The sequence below is a fragment of the Tenrec ecaudatus genome, chromosome 14 (assembly GCF_050624435.1).
Source record: "Tenrec ecaudatus isolate mTenEca1 chromosome 14, mTenEca1.hap1, whole genome shotgun sequence".
Classification (NCBI taxonomy): Eukaryota; Metazoa; Chordata; class Mammalia; order Afrosoricida; family Tenrecidae; genus Tenrec; species Tenrec ecaudatus.
In genome coordinates this window covers 5,196,391-5,218,250 of record NC_134543.1, presented here as the reverse complement: position 1 = coordinate 5,218,250, position 21,860 = coordinate 5,196,391, and the positions used below count along the sequence as shown (strand labels likewise).

The 21,860-nt window shown below is 50.5% G+C and overlaps 1 protein-coding gene across 1 annotated transcript in view; it reads right to left on the bottom strand.

Annotated features, from left to right (window-relative positions):
• Positions 1-8,929, bottom strand: part of YY1 (YY1 transcription factor) — a 35,385-nt gene extending 26,456 nt beyond the window's left edge. The window contains exon 1 of the mRNA XM_075532116.1: positions 7,898-8,929. Within this exon, the coding sequence (XP_075388231.1) occupies positions 7,898-8,576 (679 nt within the window). The 5' untranslated portion in view covers positions 8,577-8,929. The remainder of the gene's footprint in view (positions 1-7,897) is intronic.
• Between the last annotated feature and the right edge of the window lie 12,931 nt (positions 8,930-21,860).

Below are 21,860 nucleotides of genomic sequence, written 5' to 3'. Positions count from 1 at the left end.
GAACGGTCTCCATTCCCCTCTGGTTCCTGTTGTTCTTCCCCCTGGAAGAATTGGTACGCGCCCCCTTCCTTCCCTCCTCTTCCCCTCCCCCTTCTCATTTGGGCTGTGAGTCTTCAGAGTAGCAGGTTGCCAGGGTCCTTCTTCCCCAGAGCTGCCGGACTGTTTGCTAGATGGGGTTGGAAGCACTGACCTTTGGTCAGCACCTGGGCGTTTAACCAACTGCACCAATAAGGACCCCAAGTTTCCAAGCACAAAGCAAGCTGACCTTACTGACTTGAAAAGCAAAGAAATAATTTCTCTTAAAAAAGATCATACCTCATTGCTAAGAATCTGGCACAGCTTTTGTCTAACTCTTCAGAAAGTTAGCTTTTTTCCAAAGTGACAGCTATCAATAAAGGGACAGCCCAAGACAAGGCAGTGTTTCACCTTGATATATGGGTCAGAACCCATTCACCCACACCTCATGGGAGGACAGAAAAACTGACCAATTCTTGAAAGATTTCTTTCTGTTGCCACTAGAGGGCAGAGGACAGCACCCCAGGGAGTGACACACACCAAGGAGTCCTGGTGGCACGATGGGTTGAGATGAGTTCCTAGGTTATCAGTTTGAATCTACCAGATGAAGTTTTCTACAGAGTCCTACAAGCACAGTTCTGCCCTGTCCTACTAGGGTTGTGGCAGTGGGCCTCAGTGAGTGGGCAATGTGCTCCAGGGAGCCTTGGTGGCACAGTGGTTAAGCACTGGGTAGATTACTGGAAGGTTAGCTGTGTGAAACCTCCAGCACCCTGTAAATGAAAGAAGTGGCAATCCGTTTCCATCAACATTAGACACCGAAACTCCCCCCTGGAGCAGGTCTCTTCAGTCCTAATGGAGCACTGTGAGTCAGAATTGACATGAAGGCAGTGCGCTTGGCTGTTAGGCGGTGGGAATGGACACAACAGCAGGGTGGCTGAACAGACTTGTGGGTCAGGAATGTCACTGTTATAATGCTGCTTCTAATCAGAGGTTGACAACTGCACCCACTAACATCCACTGCTGCTCCAAGCTGTGCGTGTTCTTACAATACCATGGTATGCCACGATATTGTAACAAGCATTATTTGTGAACTGTTATCAGTATCTTTTTCAGAGGGAAGTAGCAGTTAAAGGAAAAGCAGAAAATGCAAAACACAGACTTCCACTCAGTAACATAAAGCTTTAATTCCATGTTGAAAGACATAAAATTCATGAAGATTCATAAAACAAATTTTGTTAACATTCATACATTCTCTGAAATATGCTACTAACAATGACATTCATCACATATTAATCTAGGGTGAAAATAGGTGTAACTAGCACTGAAAGGATCCTATATTGGTCGAGTCCAGGAAAAAGTGAGTGTATGGAGAAGGGAGTTCGCTGGTAACCTAAAAAACCAAACTCCCTGCCATCGAGTCGATTTCTGACTTCATAGCCACCCCATCAAACTGCCCCTGTAGGTTTCTAGGACTGCAACTCTTTACAGGAGCAGAAAGCCTCATCTTTCTCCTGAGAAGTGGCTGGTAGTTTCAAATTGCTGACCCTCCAGTTAGCTGCCCAATGCATTAACCACCAAGCCATCAGAGCTTCCTTGGCAGGAAGGAAAAGGAATAGCCAAGTCCCTGGCTGCTCCATTGGTTCATCAGGACCGTGGGCTCTCTACGTTCAAGAACAGGAATCAGGTTGTATGGCACAACTGGCTGTGCAGGCCGCTTGCTTGGGATCTTTGAGGATCTATGTTTATTGCCTGTCTCCCCCCACCTATCTCTCCAGTGACCTATAAGTTAACTGACTCATGGCAAGACCCTGGGTTGGAGAAAGGTCCCCCACACTCGACTGCTATTTTTTAAAGGGGTTGCAGGCCTGAATCTATCCATCCCAGACGCCTTGGAAAAGCCTGTGTACTTTCAAACAAAGAGCAAGGCTGCTGTCCTGCACCACTGCTATGCTTGCACCTGTCCACTACTGCAGCCACCGTGCCACTCCAACTCACCCAGTCTCCCTCTTTTTTTTGTCGACTTTAAACACGAGGGCCCTCTCCAGGGACAAGCCCCTCAGATAACATGGTCAGAGCACACGAGGAGTCTCACCATCCTGCTTCTATGTAGTGTTCTAGCGTCACGTTCTCGGGGCTGATTTGTTCCCTCTTTGAGCTGTCCAAGGAAAACTTACTATCCCTTGCCAACACCATAATTCTAATGTATACATTCTTCTGTGATCTTCCACATTCATTGTCCGGGTTTAACTTGAGTATGATGCAACTGAAGACTCTGCCTCGTGTTGGGGCCACCTCCGTGCTCAGAGACGTCTCTGCTTTTAACATTTTAAGGGGTCTTTTGCAGATTTGCCCAATCAAGATGACATTTCAGACCGATGCTTCCATGGGCACTGATAGTGGATCCAAGTGAAATAAACTCCTTGACAACTTCCATTTCTTCTGTTTACCATGTTGTTGCATATTGGACGAGTTGTATTTGTTTCCTCAATATTGAGTTGCACTCCACACTGAAGCCTGTATTCTTTGATCCTCATCAGTAAGTGCTGCAAGTTCTCTATGCTTTCAGGAAGCGAGCCTGATTGCAGGTTAATGAGGCTTCCTCTAATCCTGATGTTTTTCGTCAAAGTTTAGATTTTTGAATTATTTGCTCATAAAACTGATCAAATAAGTATGATGAAAAGACACAGCCTTTTCCTTGACTGATAAGCCAAGCAATAGTCTAGGTTCTGTTCAAATGACGGCCTCTTGAACATGCCCACAATGAAATGCTCTGGGAATTCCCATTCTTTGAAATTTTATCCAGAGTTTGTTATGACACCCACAAGTCAACTGTCTGTGGATCAGTCAAGATCCACCAGGTATAGCAACGAAACCTCTTGTTCCACATCTTATTCTTAATCCTGCCCAAATTTCTGGCAGTTCCCTTTCGGTGTAGTGATGCAACCATTTTTATTCTTTTCTTAAAAAAAAATCACTTTTCCTGCGATATGTTAATTCACCTCTTCTTGGATAACCTTTTTTGAGAATGGGAAAACACGAAGCTCTTTCAGTTAGCTTCCCAGATAGGATCTTCCAGATTTCTCTATATAGACCACAGATTCCCCAACTTACTTGGTCTACTGCCCCATTTTATGGGAAAAGAAATTACTTAGGGTCCCATTGACAATTAAAAACTTGGTCTATAAACAAAGATGATAAAGTATAGGTATCTGCTTTTGCAGTCCCCCTGGATCATTCCAGTGTCCCCCAGGGAGGCATAGAGAAACAAGGAAGACCTTCTAGTGTTAAAGCATCTTTAGTCGTCTGTCACTCCCTGGAGCCATTATTTTTTGACAATGCTCTCTCAGTAAAGCTAGGATTTCTTTCTTTAATTATAAGATCATTTTATTGGGGGCTCTTACAACAATCCATACATCAATTTTGTATCAAGTTTATTTGTACACAGATATTGTCATAATTATTTTCTTTCTTTTTAAAAATCATTTTATTAGGGGCCCATACAACTCTTATTACAATCCATACATACATCAATTGTGTAAAGCACATTTGGGAATTCTTTAATGCCATAATTTATTACTTTTATTTTAAAAACTTTACTAGGTGAGTGTTTATAGAGCAGATCATCAGTTTTACATTCTTGATTCAGGTCAGCTTGAGAAATGCTAAGTGTGTTTTTGTTCTTTGCATATTTCATTGTAATACTCTTCTTCAGCTGCCCTTTGACATCTTCTGTTCAGTTATTTTAAGTCATCATTTCAAGATCGAAGTTTTAGAAGATGTCGTAACACTTATTTTGGTCTTTCAAATGACCTTTTCTTTGGTTTCTTCCACATATTTTTTATATCATCCCATAACTCACTTTGTCTTTCTTCATTCAGACTCAATGTCAAATCTATTCTGAGATGGTTTCTAAAATCAGGTGAGATATACTCCAGGTGTTACTGTCTTGTGTGGACTTGTTTTTTGCTCGTCTTTACTCAAATTGACATGAGCAATCGAAGCAGCTGGCCCCAGCATCTCTTTCCACAGAGTTGATTTGATTTTTGTGTGTTCCAACTAGTAAGGTCCATGTATATCATTGACATTTATATTGGTGGAAAAAGATATCGCCATTGGAGAGGTCATACAAAATTCGGTACTGGGATCTGTGGTGGTGTTTCGAACTCCAGTTTCCAACTTGCACATTCTAATCATCAGTGGTTAACAATGCACCTTGATTGTATGTTTGGTCCATTTCTGACTGTAGAAGGTGGTTAAACAAATTTAATTTCTTCATCTCAGGCACCGGTGGTTGTTATGTAAATGTGAATGTCTTATTAATGAATCTTCTTTGTAGGTGTGCACTTTCCTACCACAGTATTGTAATTCATTCCTCTTTAACTTTTCATTCCCGGCACAGTAGAGCAATACTCTTATGGCCAATACCAGTCCACTGGACAACTTCAGATTTGCTTAAGCTTTTTGTACATTCCACATTCTAATCATTAATGGATGGATGCTCCTGAAAGTCTTACTCCATTACCCACATAACTGAGGTCCACCCCATGTGAAGGACATACTGAGTACCCCAGCACTGTCTCTGACAGCATTCCTCTGCCAGTCATAGGCTTTCACCGGCAACTTTCTAGCAGTACATCGCCGGGTCCGTTTTCCTAAGTCTGAGCCTAGCATTGAAACCTCTCCACCACAGAGTGACCCTGGCTTCTGGAATATTGGTGTCCTAACTTCTGGAATCCCAACTAACACACAGCACCAACAGGACAACAAATTAACAAGCCTAGTCATTGACTAAGTGACCAAAACCCCCCCAAAACAGCTGTCATCAAGCTGACTCAACTTATGGTGACCCCACTGTGTTGTCTGAAGTCATTTGGAAGTCCATCATGACAGTAAAAAAGGAGATGACAAACCCCCAGGAATGGCAGAGGTCAGGTGGAATACGTTTTGGATGAACACAAATTCTCCTATCTACCAAACTAAAAATAACGACATGTTTAAAGCATTTTTTTCAATTTACTAGTCTTACTACCAATGGTTTTCCAGGTGTTTTGGTCAATTTGAAGGAAAGCATATCTAGGCAGTCTAACAGAAGGCAATAAAAATATCAGCAGCAAGTGCGAAAGCCCCCCTCTTCTAACTACACCAAGCCAAGGCAGCAGCTCCAGGCCTTCCAATAGCACTCAAAATGGAATCAAGTTCACTACTTAAACCACTGACAATGGTTCAATGGTTTCGTTTATAACAAGCGCTGTACAGTAAGCAGCAAGCCCTATGTAACAGTTATGAATAACATATATACAATACACTGCTCATGTGGACACCCTATAGGAGCAGACTCATCTTCCTGACAAGCTACAGTGAATAGGACTATCAGGCTAACACTTAACCCATAGCACCACCAGGGCTCTCCCTATACAAACAAAACTCACTGCCATCGAGTCCTAATGACTCATGACAATCCTATAGGATAAGGAAGAACTGCTCCTGTGAGTTTCTCAGACTGTTGACGGAACAGAAAGCCCCATCTTTCCCCCAATGAGCTGGTTATTTTGCCTAACTCATAATCACTGCAGCTAGGAAACTATAAAGTCAAATATCCTGGCTCCTTCCTGGTAACCTTTTGTTTCTGTCATTTCTTTTTACCACGGATGCTAACTAGGAACTCAAGCCTCCAGGGAACTAAGTTTGGGGCTTTGGTACAAGTGGACCCACAGCTGAGACCCATCCAAGGAGGGACTGTGTCACTCAAAGGATGGTGCAGCCCAGGACCAAATGAAAGTCTGCAAAAGTCGCACACCCCTCCCCCATTACCTATAGCAGAACACACATAAATGTGGTTGGTTTAATCAATGAACCACTTTGATTTCTTCACTTGTTAGTCAACCTGGTGTTATTCAGTTCTGAAGATGTGACTTTTTTCTGCATCTGAACTTGGGACATAAGTCATCATCCAAAACTATTTAGCCTCTCTTTGGCGGGAATTTCAAACAATGAGCACAATGGACAGCTCATCACAAAATATGTCTGAAGAAATGAGCTACCCCACTATCTCCAAGCCTGTACAGCCCTCCATACAATGTGCTCGACACCTCAATGTCTCAGAAAGAACTGGCATGAAAACTACCTCAAAGTGAGCAATCCTGGGACCAGTCGCTTGTACAGGGACTTGAATGGCTGAAAACGTTGATGAACTCTCCCGGGTCCAGTCCCTCACACAGACTGAATCACCAAGCAAGGCCTGAGCTGAGGGTGTCAAGATGGGTAGCAGTGTGGTACAGAACTGCCAAGAGCACACAGTAAGTAGAAGATGCAAAACATGTTCCCTAAGACCAGTAATGTCAGCACCAGGAGAAAGTCTATTTCAAGTCAAAGGAGTCTTTAAACAGCCAATTTCCAACAATCTCCTGAATTCAGCACAGGCACCCTCACCAACCCCGGGCCTCCCTCATCCTAGGCCAACCCTGGAAAACTACAGTTTTTTGCCCATGATCGCTGCCATCAATCATCCTGAGCTACCAACAAAGTGTCTTTGGATGACTCTTCCGCACCAAGGCCTCACGGAACCTCCTGCACTCAAGTTACTGACAGCAACCCCGGCCTCACGCCTGTGCTCCTGGCGGTGAGTTTTGGCACCGGCTGCAGCTGCCGGGCTGAGTCATGGGCCCAAGCACTCCCTTCAGCCCCACTGGGGCTTCCCCGGGCAACCAGGCCAGCCAGCCTTACGGCAGTCCTTCCGTTTCATTCATTCCGTGGAACGCTACCCTCTGAGTATTCAGCCCCAGACCAAACCCCGTGCCACCGAGAGGATGCCGACTCATAGCGACCCTAAGGGGCAGGGCGGTACTGTCCCAGTGGATGTCCCAGGCTCTAACTCTTTCCGGGAGCACAGAAGGCTTCGCCTTCCGCAGAGCGGCCGGTGGTTTCGAACTGTCAAACACTCCACTACTGGAGCTACCTCAGGAGCCACTCTTTTCTGAAGCTTCGTCCAATTCCGAATTTCTCAGAAATAACTTGGGGGCATTGAGGCGGGCAGGGGCTCTACACTCTCCATTGACCGGGGCGCTGGACACAAGCGCCGGGCTTCGGTGGCGCCAGCCAGACCCCGACAGCGACACGAGGGGGCCGGCGGCGCCCTCACAGAAAGCGGAAGCAGCTCAGGCGCTGCGCCGAGCGCTTTCCCCAGGCTCCTCTCCCGGGCGAGGCCCGCTCCCCACCCCGGAAGAGGCCGCCGGCGTGGGTCGGGGGAGCCGGGCGCTCGGTGGAAGACCCCCGCCTCACCCAAAACCCCGAGGGCGCGGGGGCCGCGCGGGGCGCGGGAGCGCGCCGGTGACAGGCCCAACGGCCGTCCGCCCCGCCCCGCCCCGCGGACGCGCCTCCGCCGGGGAGCGTGGCCGCGCGCGCGCGCGCGGCGCCCCTCCCCCCGGCGGTTGGTGGACGCAGGGGAGGGGGAGGAGGAAGGGCGGCGGGCGCCCCCAGCGGGCGGCGGAGGAACGGCAGGCGGCGCGGCCCCGGGCCCCGCCGGCCGCACCACACCCGCCCGGCCCGGCCCGGCGCCCCGCACCCCCTCGGCGCCCGGCGCGGGGCCGGGCCGGACAATGCGAACGAGGCGGGCGGCGGCCGCGCGCGCGGCCCCTCCCTCCCGCGCCCCCGCCCGCCTCCCCTCGCGGCGAAACTACGCCATTGCGGCCTACCCGGCGCCCCCCCCGCCGCCGGCGCCATCTTCGGCCCGGCCCGCCGCCCCCGCCGCCGCACAGGCCCGCCATCTTTCGGGGCCGCCATACTTGCCCTGCGAAGAAGATGGCGGCGCCCATCACACACATAAAACATGGCTTCCCTTCAAAACAAAAACATCCCGGGCCCCGGGCGGGCGGCCGGCGCTCACCTGACGACCACATGGTGACGGAGAACTCGCCCTCCAGGGTCTTGATCTGCACCTGCTTCTGCTCCCACTTCTTGTTGCCCGGGTCGCTGCCGCCGCCGCCCGCCGCCCCGGCCCCGCCGCCCAGGTAACTCTTCTTGCCGCTCTTCTTGCCGCCGCCCTTCTTGACGCGGCCGCCGCCCGACGAGGAGCCACCGCCGCCGCCGCTCTTGCCGGCCGCCGCCACGGTGACCAGCGTCTGCTCGATGTAGTCGTCGTCGCCGCCGGCCGGCGCGGGCACCGGGATCAGGATCTGGTCCTCGAAGCCGTCCTCGGCGCGCAGCCCGTCCGAGTCGTCGCCGCCCACCACCTCCTCGCGCGTCTGCACCAGGATCACCTCCTGGTGGTGGTGCACCTGGCTCGGGTCGTCGGTGACGAGCGGCTGCAGCGCGATCATGGGCGGGTGGTGGTGGTGGTGGTGGTGATGGTGGTGGTGGTGGTGGTGCCCGGCGTGCCCGTGGCCGCCCCCGCCGCCGTGGTCGCCCCCGTCCTCGTCCTCGTCGTCGTCGTCCTCCTCGCCCACCACCGTGGTCTCGATCGTCTCCACCGGGATGGTCTCCACCTCGATCTCATGCAGCTCCACGATCTCGGCCGGCATCTCCGAGCCGTCCGTGGCGATGTAGAGGGTGTCGCCCGAGGCCATGGCTGCGGGCTCCGCCGCCACGGCCGCGGCGGCCTCGGCTCCGGGCTGCGCGAGGAGGCGGCCGGCCGCGGGGAAGGCAGGCAGAGGGAGGAAGGCGGCGAGCGGGCGGGGGGAGAGGGGGCGGGCGGCGGGGGAAGGGGCGGGCGCGGCGGCGGGGCTCCCCGCCTCCCTCGCCTCGGTGCGCCCCGCGCTCGCTCGGCCGCGCCTCGGCCCGCTCCCCGCCTCGCCGCGCCTCGGCCGCCCGCCCTGGCCGCGCCTCCTCCCGCCCTCGGGCCGGCGCTCCGCTTCCCCCTTCCTCCTGCGCCTCCGCCTCCTTCCACACAAATACCAACTCCTCACCCCGACCCCAGATCTCGCCGCCGCCGCCGCCACACTCAGCTCGGGCTCGGCCTCGCGAGACTTCCGCGCTCGGCACGGCTCGCCCCGCCCCGCTGCCACTCGCCCGCAACCAATCGCGCGGCCGCGGCCCCGCCTACCGCCCGGGTGCCTCCCGGATTGGGGCAGGGGCGGGGCGCTCCTCGCGCGCACTGGCTGGCCCGCGGCGCGTGACGTCAGCGCGCGCCGTCGCCGCCTGCCGCCCGGAATCGCGCCGCTCCCGCCCTCTCCCGGGCAGCAGCCTCAGAAGCCGCCGTCTCAGGCCGGGGATGCACTCGGGAGACGGCCGCCGCCGCTGCCCTCGAATCGGGAGCCGGTGAGCGGTCCGCGCGGCCCGGACGCGGGAAGGCCGGTAGCGAGGGGAAGGACGAGAGAGTCCCGGGGGCGGCCGCGGCTCGGGACGGCTCCGGGGCCGTGCAGCCGAACGGCCGCCTCAATAAAGTCAGCTTTGACGCGACACGCCTGTGCTTCCTTTCTTGCGGCGAGCAGCGCTTGCTCTCGGCTCCAGGCGAGCGATGGCGGCGGGGTGAGTGTGCACGGCCCAGCGGACAAAGGCGGGCGAGCGGGCAGCCCAGCAAAATGTCCGCCCTCGCTTGCCGCGCCCGGGCCGCGGGGCACGCTTGGCGCGCGGGGGCCGGGTCGTCAGCGCCCGAGGGCGGGGGCTGCGGGGTCGGCGGAAGCGGCGCGCGAAGCCCCAGGTCCACCGTTGGGAGATGTCCGTTATCCTTTTGTGACCCGCGGAAACCTGAGACCCAGCCGTTGGGTGCCTGTTTCCCAGTCGATCTTGTAGCACCCGTCGGGCAGCTCGGCTATTTATAGCTTCCTAAAATTGCCGAGCTTCACTTTCTCCGCCGCCCTGCACCCCACCCTGCCTTCCCCACGCGCACTTTCACAGTTGCCCCATGTCCGCGCCAGTCTGTCCCACATGTTCCCCCACCCCTCCCCCATTTTACCTGCATCAGAGCTTAGTTTTCGCTCCCACCACGAGTTAGCAAGTTAAACCCTCCTGAATAGCTGTATTACTTGCGACGCTGTTTTGTCCTTACCCAGCCTTGTGGACGACCTGACAGCTCATTTAGAGCTATGCAAATAAAAGGCTGGCTCGTTTTTTAAGAAGATGGTGAAAAAACGGGAAAGGCATTTCTTTGTTGTGCTCCTGGGACTGATTTCACACCCAGGTGACTTTGGGGAACATGGATATTTTCAACCTGCTGGCTCTCTTGGAATAGTAAAAAAAAAAAACCGCTCTGCACTTGAAACCCAGTGATGATTCTAAGCTGTGACACATCCATCTAGGTACAACTTGTGAGAACAAGCAGGTGTCTTGTCTTACTGAGAGCGGGGAGAAAACTTTCACTTTGAAAGCTGACTTTATCCTACTATTTTAAGCTCGCCTTTTTCCCTAAGTGACATTGGACTTGATTTTTTCTGGGTAATAGTGTGTGGGGGGTGGAATGATAGTTTCCTCTTTGACTAGGAGCAATTTCAAAACCTGAATAATTCTCCTTGGAGCGTAGCACCCACACACATTTGGCAGTTAAGTCTGTTGGATAAAGTCATCTTGGGTTAGAAGTTGTGCGTAACTATTTCACAAATGAAAATCAGAGTTTTAACTTGGCTTAAGGATTTTTAAAAATCATTTTTTGGGGGTGGCTCTTACAAATCTTCCAACAATCCATCATTCAATTGTATCCACACTTGTACATAATGTTGCCACCAACATTTCCGATACATTTTCTTTCTACTTGAGTCCTTGGTATCAGCTCCTCTTTTTTCTCCTCCTCTCTCACCCTTCCACCCTTGTGAATCCTTGATCAATTATATATTATTGTTATTGGGTGTCTTACATTGTCTGTTGTCTCCCTTCACCCACATTTCTGTTATTCATCCCCCTGGCAGTTGGGCTATCTATCCAACCTTGTGATGGGCTCCCCCTCATTGCACTCTCTGAGCTCTACTAGTTGATGGGAAATGTCCGCATAGGCAGTTGGTCCTTCCCCTTCACTGCCACCACCAATGGCAAGAGAAATTTAGGAATGTTGTTAGGTGCCCTCCAGGCGATTTTGATTTGTACCGACCCTGTCTGTACAACCAAACACAACACACTCTGTTCCTGTGCCATCTACACAATTGCGCCTATGAGTGATGCCATTGTTGCAACCGCTGCCAATCCATCTTGTCCAGGACCTTTTTCTATTCAGTTGCTCCTCTACTTTTCCATGCGTGCTGTCTTTCTCCAGGGACTGGTCTCCTGATAACAGGTCCAGAGTACATGAGACCAAGTCTTGCCAGTCTGGCTTTTGAGGAGCATTCTGGTTGTACTGCTTCGAAGACAGATTTGTTTGTTCCTTTAGTAGTCCATGGTACTTTCCAGGGTTGTTTTGTTTTTTGCCAGCACTGTGATTCAAATGCATCAGTTCTTCCTAGGTCTTATTCAGTGTCCAATTTCAACGTGCGGTTGAGGCGATTGAAAATATCCTAGCTCGGGTCAGGCAACACCTTGTCCTCAGCGTTATATCCAATGCCATATGTCTTTTGATCTCTTGACTGCTGCTTCCATTAGATGAGATCCTTCACCATTTCAATCTTTTCCGTTGATCATGATCTTGATTCCTGGTCCAGTTGTGAGGATTTTGATGTTCTTGACTTGGAGTTGTAGTCCATGCTGAAGGCTGCAATCCAGCATCTTCATCAGCAAGTGCTCCAACAAGCACTTCTCACTTTCAGCAAGCAGGGTGGTGTCATCTGCATCTCGAACATTGTTAATGAGTCTTCCTCCAATCCTGATACCGCATTCTGCTTCGTATAATCCAGTTTATCTGATGATTTGCTCAGCATATAGACGGGCTAAATACAGGGAGGGTATACAACCCTAAAGCACACCTTTCCTGATTTGAAACCATGCAGCATTTCCTTGTTAGCACAGCTGCCTGTTGATCCATATATATATATATAAAATGTTCCACGTGAGCACCATGAAGTGATGTAGGCTACCCAAAGTTTAAGATCCATACAGTCACATACATTTTCAGAGTCAATAAAACAAGTGAGCTCTGGTGTGCTCTGCTTCAGCCAAGATCTACCTGGCGACAGTAATGATAGGCCTTGTTCTAAGTCCTCTTCCAGCCTGCACTTGTGGCAGGACCCTGCCAGTGTTCTGCTGCGACCATTGTTAGATGATTTTCAGCGTCTAACTTGCATGATCTGTCGCTGCTAGTTCTATACTTTGTACATTCTGTTGGGTCCCCTTTCTTTAGTAATAGTTCAGAGGAAGTACCGATGGCAGCCTCTCTGCTGACTCTTACATCTGTAGATGTTTGCCACCAAGTGGAGTAAGCTAGAGGTTTGAAAGTTGCCAGGAACGGTGGAAGGTGAGAAAGCCGTGGGGCTCCCCTGAACTTGATCCTAGCCCAGAAAGAGCATTGGGGCCCCCCAGAACCCATGACTTGTGTGAGGCAGCCATTCCGTTTTCTGTGCCAGAAGGTGTGCTCGGCTTCCCATCTTTAGCTCTGGACACTGAGCATGAGGCACACAGGGACCTCGTGCTGCATTGGCTTTGGTCGGCTGAAGGCAAAGTCCATTGACGGGACAAGTTAGATTGCGACTTCAGAACTGCTGGCCTCTCAGGGTAAGGACCATTTCTGTTGGGTTTAGCCCATTGCCATCGGTGGATTCTAACTCAGCGCGACCCTGGAGGGGGTTTCCAAGGCTTTGTAAAAGTTGAGGACCAGACAGCCTTGCCACCTCCCTCAGGACCGTGGTTTTAAACTGTCAGCGTTGGGGCAGAATGAATTCCTTTGGTTTTGACCACAAGACCAGTGAGGGTCATTTAGCTGAGCTGGCCCAGCTCTGATCTTTGAGTGGTTCTGTACTTCAGCAGTGGGGCCAGGGCTGGTGGCTGGGGCTGCCTCTAGCACCATGCCTGGCATGGGAAATGCAGTGTGGGTTTTGTTTTTGCAACAGTGCAAACTTTCTACAAAGCCTCCAGGGGAATCAATCGCATGCCAACAATTAAGAAAATAATGCAAGAAACAGACTATGTGCAAAGTTTTCTGGCATCTACCTAATGGCTGAGGAGCTGTGGTGACAAACCTGCTGCGAGGCTCTGGACAGATGCACACCAATAGCTGACAACCCCTTGGACGACTCCCTGCCTCTGGCTCTGCCGAGCGGTTCCTTTGGGGACACCTCTGTTCTTGTGGCTTAGGAAAGGGGTGGCGGGTGTGTGTGGGGAGGGCCCAGGGCAGGAGCAGGAAGAATGGGTATGAGGTAAAGGCTGCCAGGACCTCTTCCCCTGTCCCGTTCTGAGAATCTTCTCGCTTACTTTTCCCGAGAGGCTGTCGGTTAATTTAATCCCATCTTTTCTTAAGAGATTGGAATGGATGTGAGCAGTTTCCTGTAGCACAAACGGCTTCAGCTGCCTCATGGAATTACCTTCTGGTTGGTTCTTAGGGCTACCTCTTGAAGTTACCGGATATACTGGATTATAAGCTGACCCGAATATCAGCCAAGGCACCTAATTTTATCACAAAAACTGCATTAAAAATGTTCTGGGTGACTCGGTGTATATACAAGTATACATGGTGCCTCAAGTCATGAGTGGTGCTGTGTCAATTACAGACTCATTGCTGTCCAATTGATTCTGACTCAGCGACCCTATAGGACGGGAGCGCTGCTCCTGTGGGTTTCTGAGACGGTCATTATGTGCAGGGATAGAAAGCTCCTGCCTTTCTCCCTGGAGCACCTGCCTGGTGGTTTCAAACTGCTGCCTTGTGGTTAGCAGCCCAATGTGTGACCACTACGCCACCAGGGCTGTTTCGAGATGAGCAAAACCTCTAGTTCAGGTTCAGAAGCTGAGAGAGGCTCCTTAGCTTTAGGTCTCCTTGCAAGGCGATGACAAGGCTGCAGACCAAGCTTGAGCTTCTTGCCTTGCAGTCAGCTGTGAAGTTGGGGTGGCAGGACCCTGCTCCAGGTCCAGCCATGCAGGGTTTCCCTGACCTCAGACCATGGGACTCCTAGTGGTACAACCACAAAGTTGATGGCTCAAGGCCCCCTGCCACTCCTGTGGAGAAGGATGAGGCAGTCTGCTTCCATAAAGGTCACAGTCTTGGGCACCCTTTGGGGCAGCTCTACGCTGCTTTACAGGGTCACTCTGAGTCAGAGCCACTTGACAGTGATTTGGGGTGTGTGCGCTAGGGTTATAATTACCACCTTTTATTGTATGTCAGCTTGATGTACTGTGGTGGCTTGTATCTTGTGATGATGCTGGAAGCTGTACCACCAATATTCCCAATACCAGCAAGTCCTTTCTTAGTGGACAGGTTTCAACAGAGCTTTCAGACCAGGATAGGCTAGGAAGCAAGACTGTTGAATTTGCTTCTAAGAAATGCATCCTGTAAAAAACCTTAGGAATAGCAAGCAGGCACACAGTTTCAATTTTTTAAAAATCATTTTATTAGGGGCGCATACATCTCTTATCACAGTCTATACATACATCAGTTGTGTAAAGCACATTTGTTCATTTATTGCCCTCATCATTCTCAAAACATTTGCTCTCCACTTAGGCCCTGGCATCAGCTTCTCATTTTCCCCCTCCCTTTCCATTCCCCCCTCCCTCATGAATCTTTGATAATTTATAAATTATTATTTTGTCATATCTTACATTGTCTGACGTCTCCCTTCACCCACTTCTCCGTTGTCAGTCTCCCATGGAGGAAGTCACATGTAGATCCTTGTCATCGGTTCCCCCTTTCCAACCCACCCTTCTTCTACTCTCCCAGTACCGCCACTCACACCACTGGTCCTGAAGGGATCATCCACTCTGGATTCCCTGTGCTTTCAGTTCCTATCTGTACCAGTATATATCCTTTGGTCTAGCCAGATTCGTAAGGTAGTATTGGGATCATGATAGTGGGGGAGGAAGAAGCATTTAGGAACTAGAGGAAAGTTGTGTGTTTCATCGTTGTTGCATTGCACCCTGACTGGCTCGTCTTCTCCCCGAGACCCTTCTATAAGGGATGTCCAGTGGCCTACAAATAAGCTTTGGGTCTCCATTCTGCACTCCCCCCGACATTCACTATTATGTAATTTTGTGTTCTGATGATGCCTGATACCTGATCCCTTCGACACCTCGTGATCGCACAGGCTGGTGTGCTTCTTCCATGTGGGCGTTGTTGCATCTGAGCTAGATGGACGCTTGTTTACCTTCAAGCCTTTTAAAGACCCCAGACACTATATCTTTTGATAGCTGGGCACCATCAGCTTTCTTCACCACATTTGCTTATGCACCCATTTGTCTTCAGCGATTGTATGGGGAGGTGAGCACACAATGATACGATTTTTTTGTTCTTTGTTGCCTGATAACTGATCCCTTCGGCACCTCGTGATTGCACAGGCTGGTGTGCTTCTTCCATGTGGGCTTTGTTGCTTCTGAGATAGATGGCTGCTTGTTTACCTTCAAACCTTTTAAGACCGCAGACACTATATCTTTTGATAACCAGGCATCAGTTTTCTTCACATTTGCCCATGCACCCGCTTTGTCTTCAGTGGTTGTGTCAGGTGAGCATCATGAAATACCAGTTTAATGGAACAAAGTATTCTTGTATTAAGGAGTGCTTGAGTGGAGGTCCAATGTCCATCTGCTGCCTTAATACTAAACCTATATGTACATGCACACAGATTTATTTCTACATCCTTGTATATAAATATATTTACATATGTACATGTCTTTATTTAGGCCTCTATAAATGCCCTTTGCCTCCTGGCTCTTTCCTCTATTTCCTTTGACTTTCCTCTTGTCCCACTATCATGCTCAGCCTTCCTTTGGGTTTCAGTAATTCCTCTCAGTTATATTACCCTTGATCATGCCCTACCAGGCCTCCTATACCCTCCTCACCACCGATTTGGATCACTTGTTCCCCTGTCCCTGGGTTTGTTACCACTACCTTTCCCACCACCTTCTCCTTTCCCATGCCCCCCCACCCCGAAATGTTGATCCCATTGTTTTCTCCTCCAGATTGTTAATCTAGCCTATCTTATTTAGACAGACCTGCAGAGATAATAACATGCACAAAAACAAGACAGAGCAAAACCAAGCAACAGAATAAAACAACAAGCCAAAGACAGAAAACAAAACAAACACAGAAAGAAAAGCTTGTAGTTAGTTCAAGGACTTTGTTGGCCTTTAGGAATGATTTCCGGTGAAGTCTGATGGGGCTCCAAGCCCTGGCCCCAAGGTCTATTTTTGGTATTCCCTGGGGACTTCCTTGTTCTGTTCCTCTTGCTATTCTTTTCCACACCCTTAGTGTTTTGCCTTGGTGTGGTGTGGTGGGACCAGATCAGGCACAATTCCCACACTGTGTCTCCAGTGTTTCCTATAGGTCAGTAAGGGACATCATGTCTCATGGTGGGGCCAGCCACATTGTCTTTGTGGAGTGGGAATATCGTCCTCAGGGCTTGGTGGGCCAGGATGTGCTCCACTCTCTCATCCTCCCCCTTCATTTGCTCCCGTGTGCTCTGATCAGACAGGTCCCTCTCCCGGAGCTGCAGATTCAGTGCTGTCCTCTGAAATAAATTCTTGGGGACGGTTTCAATTTTATTAACAATGACTGTACTTGTGGACCAGGAAGCCCTGGTGGTGTAGTGGATTGCGTATTGGACTAACTGTAAGGTCAGCAGTTTGAATCCACCATGTATTCCTTGGGAGAAGGATGAGGCTTTTTGTCCCCATATTTAATCACGATAGGAAACCCACAGGGGCAGTTCTACTCTGTCCTGGAGAGTCCCTATGATTTTGAATCGAGTCAGTGGCTTTGAGTTTGTCTTTTTAATTTATACATGTGGGCTTTGCCAAATGGGATGCACAGGAATTAAATCTACATCTATAGAAAGACTATAAAGAAGTTCAGTATAAAAAAAATTAATATCATTAGAACAAGGCCAGAGGCCAACTGAGAAGTGACCATTAATTGTTCTTATACAAATTCAAAGTGAAGTTGAAGAAAATTAGAAGAAGCTTGAGAGTCAAGTATAACCTTGAGCATATCCCACCTGAGTTCAGAGACCTTCTTGAATATGGGTTTGACACCCTGAACACTGATGACTGAAGGCCAGAGGGTTTGGGGGATGCGATCGAGGACATCGTGCAGGAAGGGGCAAAGCAATTTCACTGTCATCAAGTCATTGCTGAATCACGGTAAACTTATACGTCAGAGTAGAGCTGCCCCATTGGGTTTCTAAGACTGTAAGTCTTTACTGGAGCAGACAGCCTCATCTTTCCCCTCTCACAGGGACTGGTAGATTCCAATTCCTGACCTTGCAGCCCCACTTGTAGCCCGCTACACTAGTAGGGCTTCTTTAAGAAAGCAAAAGGTCATTAAAAAATTAATACAACAGACCAAAACGAGTATCAGAAGAGATTGTGAAATCTGCTCTGAAACAAATAGTGAAGTTAAAAAGGTGAACAGATTTTGAAGGGAACTTGAGAATATCGGATTGACATGTACAAAGATGTGGCGTTAGAAAACCCAGAGGGAAGAAAGAGCCTGCACGGCGTCTCTCGAGCTAAAAGAGCTAAAGGAAGAATTCAAGCCGTGGTCCAACAGTGAGAGATTCTGTGAGCAATATGTTGAACAACTGAGGGAGCATCCACAGAAGATGGAAGGGGATACCCACAGTCAGGGGACCAAAAAGAATTGGTCGACATTCAGCCCTTGCAGGAGGTAGCAGAATAGTCCATGATGCTGAAGGAAGACGTCCAAGCTGCACTGGAGACACTGACAGAAATACTCGGCTCCAGGAATTGATGGAATACCAACTGAGATGTTTCAACAAATGAGTAACGCTTGAAGCACTTGCTCATTTATGCCCCCAAGTTGGAAGACAGCTATCTGGAAGACTGAAGGAAAGACATTCATATCCATCCAAAAAAGAGGTTTCTTCAACAGTGTGGACATTAATGGTAGCTTTGACCGGGGGAGAAAAGACCGACATGCAGGTTTTCATTTGACTTCACAGTTGATGCCATGGAGGTAGCACTCGTGGATCCAACAAGATACAGCATTAGACAAATCTGTTGCAAGACACTTCTTTAAAGTAAAGATGGCACCTAAAGGACAGATTACCTAAGATACAGTATTTTTTAAATCGTTTTATAGGGGGCTGTACACAATCCATACATAAATCCACTGTGTCAAGCACATTTGTACATTCGTTGCCTCATCATTCTCAAAACATTTGCTTTCTGCTTGAGCCCCTGGTATCAGCTCTTTTTCCCCCTCCCTCCTTGCCCCCTCCCTCCTCATGAACCCTCGATCATTTATAAGTTATTGTTTTATCTTACACTGCCATCTCCCTTTACCCACTTTTCTGTTGTGTGTCCCCAGAGAGGAGGTTATATGTAAATCCTTGTAATCGGGTTCCCCCTTTTCTACCTTACCTTCCTTCCCCCCCCTCCGTATCACCACTGTCACCACTGGTCCTGAGGGGTTCATCTGTCCTGGAGTCCCTGTGTTTCCAGTTCCAGTTCCTATCTGTATCAGTGTACATCTTCTGGTCTAGCCGTATTTGTACGGTAGAATTGGGCTTATGATAGTGGGGGTTTAAGAACTAGAGAAAAGTTGTATGTTTCATCGTTGCTACACTGCACCCTGACTGGCTAGTCTCCTCCCCATAACTCTTCCATAAGGGGATGTCCAGTTGCCTACAGATGGGCTCTGGGTCCCCACTCCGCACTGCTCCTCATTCTCAATGATAGGATTTTTGTTCTTTGATGTCTGATACGTCATCTCCTCGACACCTCGTGATCACACAGGCTGGTGTGCTTCTTCCATGTGGGCTTTGTTGCTTCTGAGCTGGATGGCCGCTTGTTTACCTTCAAGTCTTTAAGCATTGTCCCACCAAGGGTCCTCCATAAACATAAGGAAAGTTAAAAATCTGTAGTAATAAACTCTTCGCTGTTTCCCTCTGCCTCGAGCAGAAGGAGTGGAAAGTTCATTTACCAATCCCTGATTATTTTGGTAGCCATACCTCCTGGAGATCAAAGATGCAAGGAGCTGACTCATATGCCGGTGAGGCTGCAGGGTGGAGTGGAAGGGGTGGTGGTCTGGGAGACAGGTGACTCTTCGCAGCACCTACCCTGGGGGAGTGAGTAGTATGCCGTTTCCCAGCCAGGTGTGCCGTTGGTTAGAGTAGCACCTCAGGGGGATTGGGTGAGCCCAGCTGTAACACCCCAAAAGATATTGAGAAAGTCCCACTGGGAGCTGCTGGACCACCTGACCGCCTGAGGTGGAGGACAGTGGTTAGGAGTTGGGCTTCTCATCACACAGCAGGTCAAAACTACCAGTTGCTCCAAGGGAGAAAGACTGGGCTTTCTACTCCCATCCACGGTTACAGTCTGGGAAGCCCACAGGGGGGCACTGGGAGTCAGCATGGATTTGATGGCAGGGAGAGTGTTTTCCTACTCCCAGAAGTATGGTCACGGACACCCACAGGGGCAGTTGGATCCTGTCCTAGAGGGTCGCAATGCGTCAGAATTGAATAGATGGCAGTGTGTTTTGTTAGAAGTGGAGAACAGGGAACAGGAGGGCCTGACCTCGCAGCCACCTCAGGAAGGATGCTTCAGCTGAGGCTTGAGAATGTTAAACCTGCTAGGCCACTGGCCAGAATGTGGGGTGCCCAGTCCACTGTCTGACAGTCAACCAAGCTTGTGCGTCCGCTTGCACTCTCTCCCCCCTCCCCCTCCCTTTCTCCCTCACTCAACTCCCGCCCCCTCTGTCTCTTTCTTTGAATGCTGATTTTTGTGTGGAAAGGAAATATTTTAAATTAGATCAGGATAAATTTTCAAGTATGGAAGGTAAGCCAACAGCACCGAGGCTATAAAAAAGCTGTGTTTAGCCTCTGTAAATCTTCCACTGACCCTGCTGGCTGATCTCCGTTCTGAGTACCCACTGTAACGGGGGCTGAAGATGGGACGTGGTTGCAGGGCTCCAGGACTTGGAAAGGGCCAGCTGTCACCGGGCTTAGCGAGGCAGCAAAGTGGGTTCTGGAAAGGGCAGACTCTGGAGCCATAAAACGCAGCTCCAGGTCCCAGCCCTGCTGTCTAGTCTATCAACTGTCACCCTCCCCCAGAAGCACCTCGTCACCTGGTGACCGTTAATTTCCCCAGCTGTGAAACCTGCGCAGCAGTGCCAGCTCCGGAGCAGGTAGGTCTCCACAGTTACGAGAGACAGCTGCCCAGCCTGGGAAGCAGACGTTGTTCTCAGAGCAGGGAGTGGCCCTGCGTGCCACCTCCCTCACCTTCACTTTTGCCCTGGCCATCTTCCACCTGGCACCTGGCAGCACGTGGTTACTGGAAGGTCGTGCACCCACGTGGGGCGTTAGCAGAGAGGAGGAGCCACGTGCTGGCCAGTTAGCCATTTGCTGTTAAAGAGATTTGCCAAGTCTGCAGTACGGTTTCCATCCCTCTGAGCGCAGAGATTCACAGTCGCTTTCAGGTGGAGCTGGTCACCTGCGTCTGTTTGCCCAGGCAGCCCGAGCTGGGCCCCTCTTTCTTGGCGCTCCCCTGGGAAGCGGGTCTGCAGCTGTGGTCCAGGTGATTCTCCATTGTCTGATCCTGCTCTCCTTCCCAGACGCCACTTTTGAGGTGGGCACAGTGAGTCGCTCACCTCTTGAGCCTCGAGAAAACAAGGCCCAGCCCAGGGCTAGCCACGCAGTGACTGCATCCGGCCCACAGGAAGCCAGTTAGGACAGAAGGAATACAGGTAACATCGGGCCGACCTGGATTTGAATGTTTGCACCACCCACTAGTGGACCATGGATGCTAGGTGAATCTTTTAATCTCTCGGAACCAGTTTCACCACCTGGAAGGAAAGAGTATTGCTGTTGGGGTTTTTGTGAAGTTTGGGTTGAAATGATGTGTGATTCCCTCTTGACGTGTAATAAGAGCTAAATAAATCCTCATCTTTGATTGTGTTTCTCCCACCGTGCCGCCCCTGCCACCCCCCCTCCCCGGTGCCAGCCTCACAGACATCTCCTGGGACAGATCCTCTATCACCATGCCTCTGCGTCTTCCGGAGCACCCTCCACGTATCCACAGACCTCTCCTTCCAGACCTAGACCGAGGCACCCTGGGGGTAGTGCTCACCCACCGCTCCCTGGGCCCCGGTCCACAGGACTTCCTCCCGCTCTCCGTTCCCTCGGCGCACACGCTCGCCCTCACTCCCGCCTGTGGCCAGCTCTTTGTCATTACTTGCATAGAGTTACTGGGCTGGAGCTGTTAGGACTGGATCGCAGCCATCAGAGCCTTTCTACCTGAGGCTGCCAACCGTGAGTTTGGGGCTGCAAGAAGAGGAGATTGGACACGGGAGCAGGCATGGAGGAGGAAGACAGCTGTGCCCAGAAACAAGGGAGGAGAAGAGCTGGGCTGGAGGAGCTGAGTCAAGGCTCGGGCCCCGGAATTAGCCTTTGGGGAAAGAAGTCCGTTAGATCCACCCCTTGCGACGAGATGGGACGCGCGCGCGCACGCACACAGGACAGCGGTGGGGCGACACGTCTGTAGCTCCTTTCCATGGTTCTGAGCACTCAGGGCCCAGGACACCCTAAATGTTCGGTGAAGGGTAGGGAGGAGCAGGGCGACTCGTCAGTCTCACAATAACCATGCTCCCTGCAAACTTGGACGCCTAGCTTGCTTGTCCTGAAGATTTTGTGGTGAGATAAATTTCCACGATTGCGAGATTAGATAAAAACGTAGAAAATTCATTCCAAACAACGAAAACATGGCCAGTTTGGGATCTGGTCTGTAATGTGAAGCAAAGAGAGTGTCGTTTGCCCCGAGCTTCACGGAAGTGCTATCCTTTCCCGAAAGCCTATTCAAGAGAGGGGGAGAGTGCTCAGGGAGCCCTGGGAAAGCTG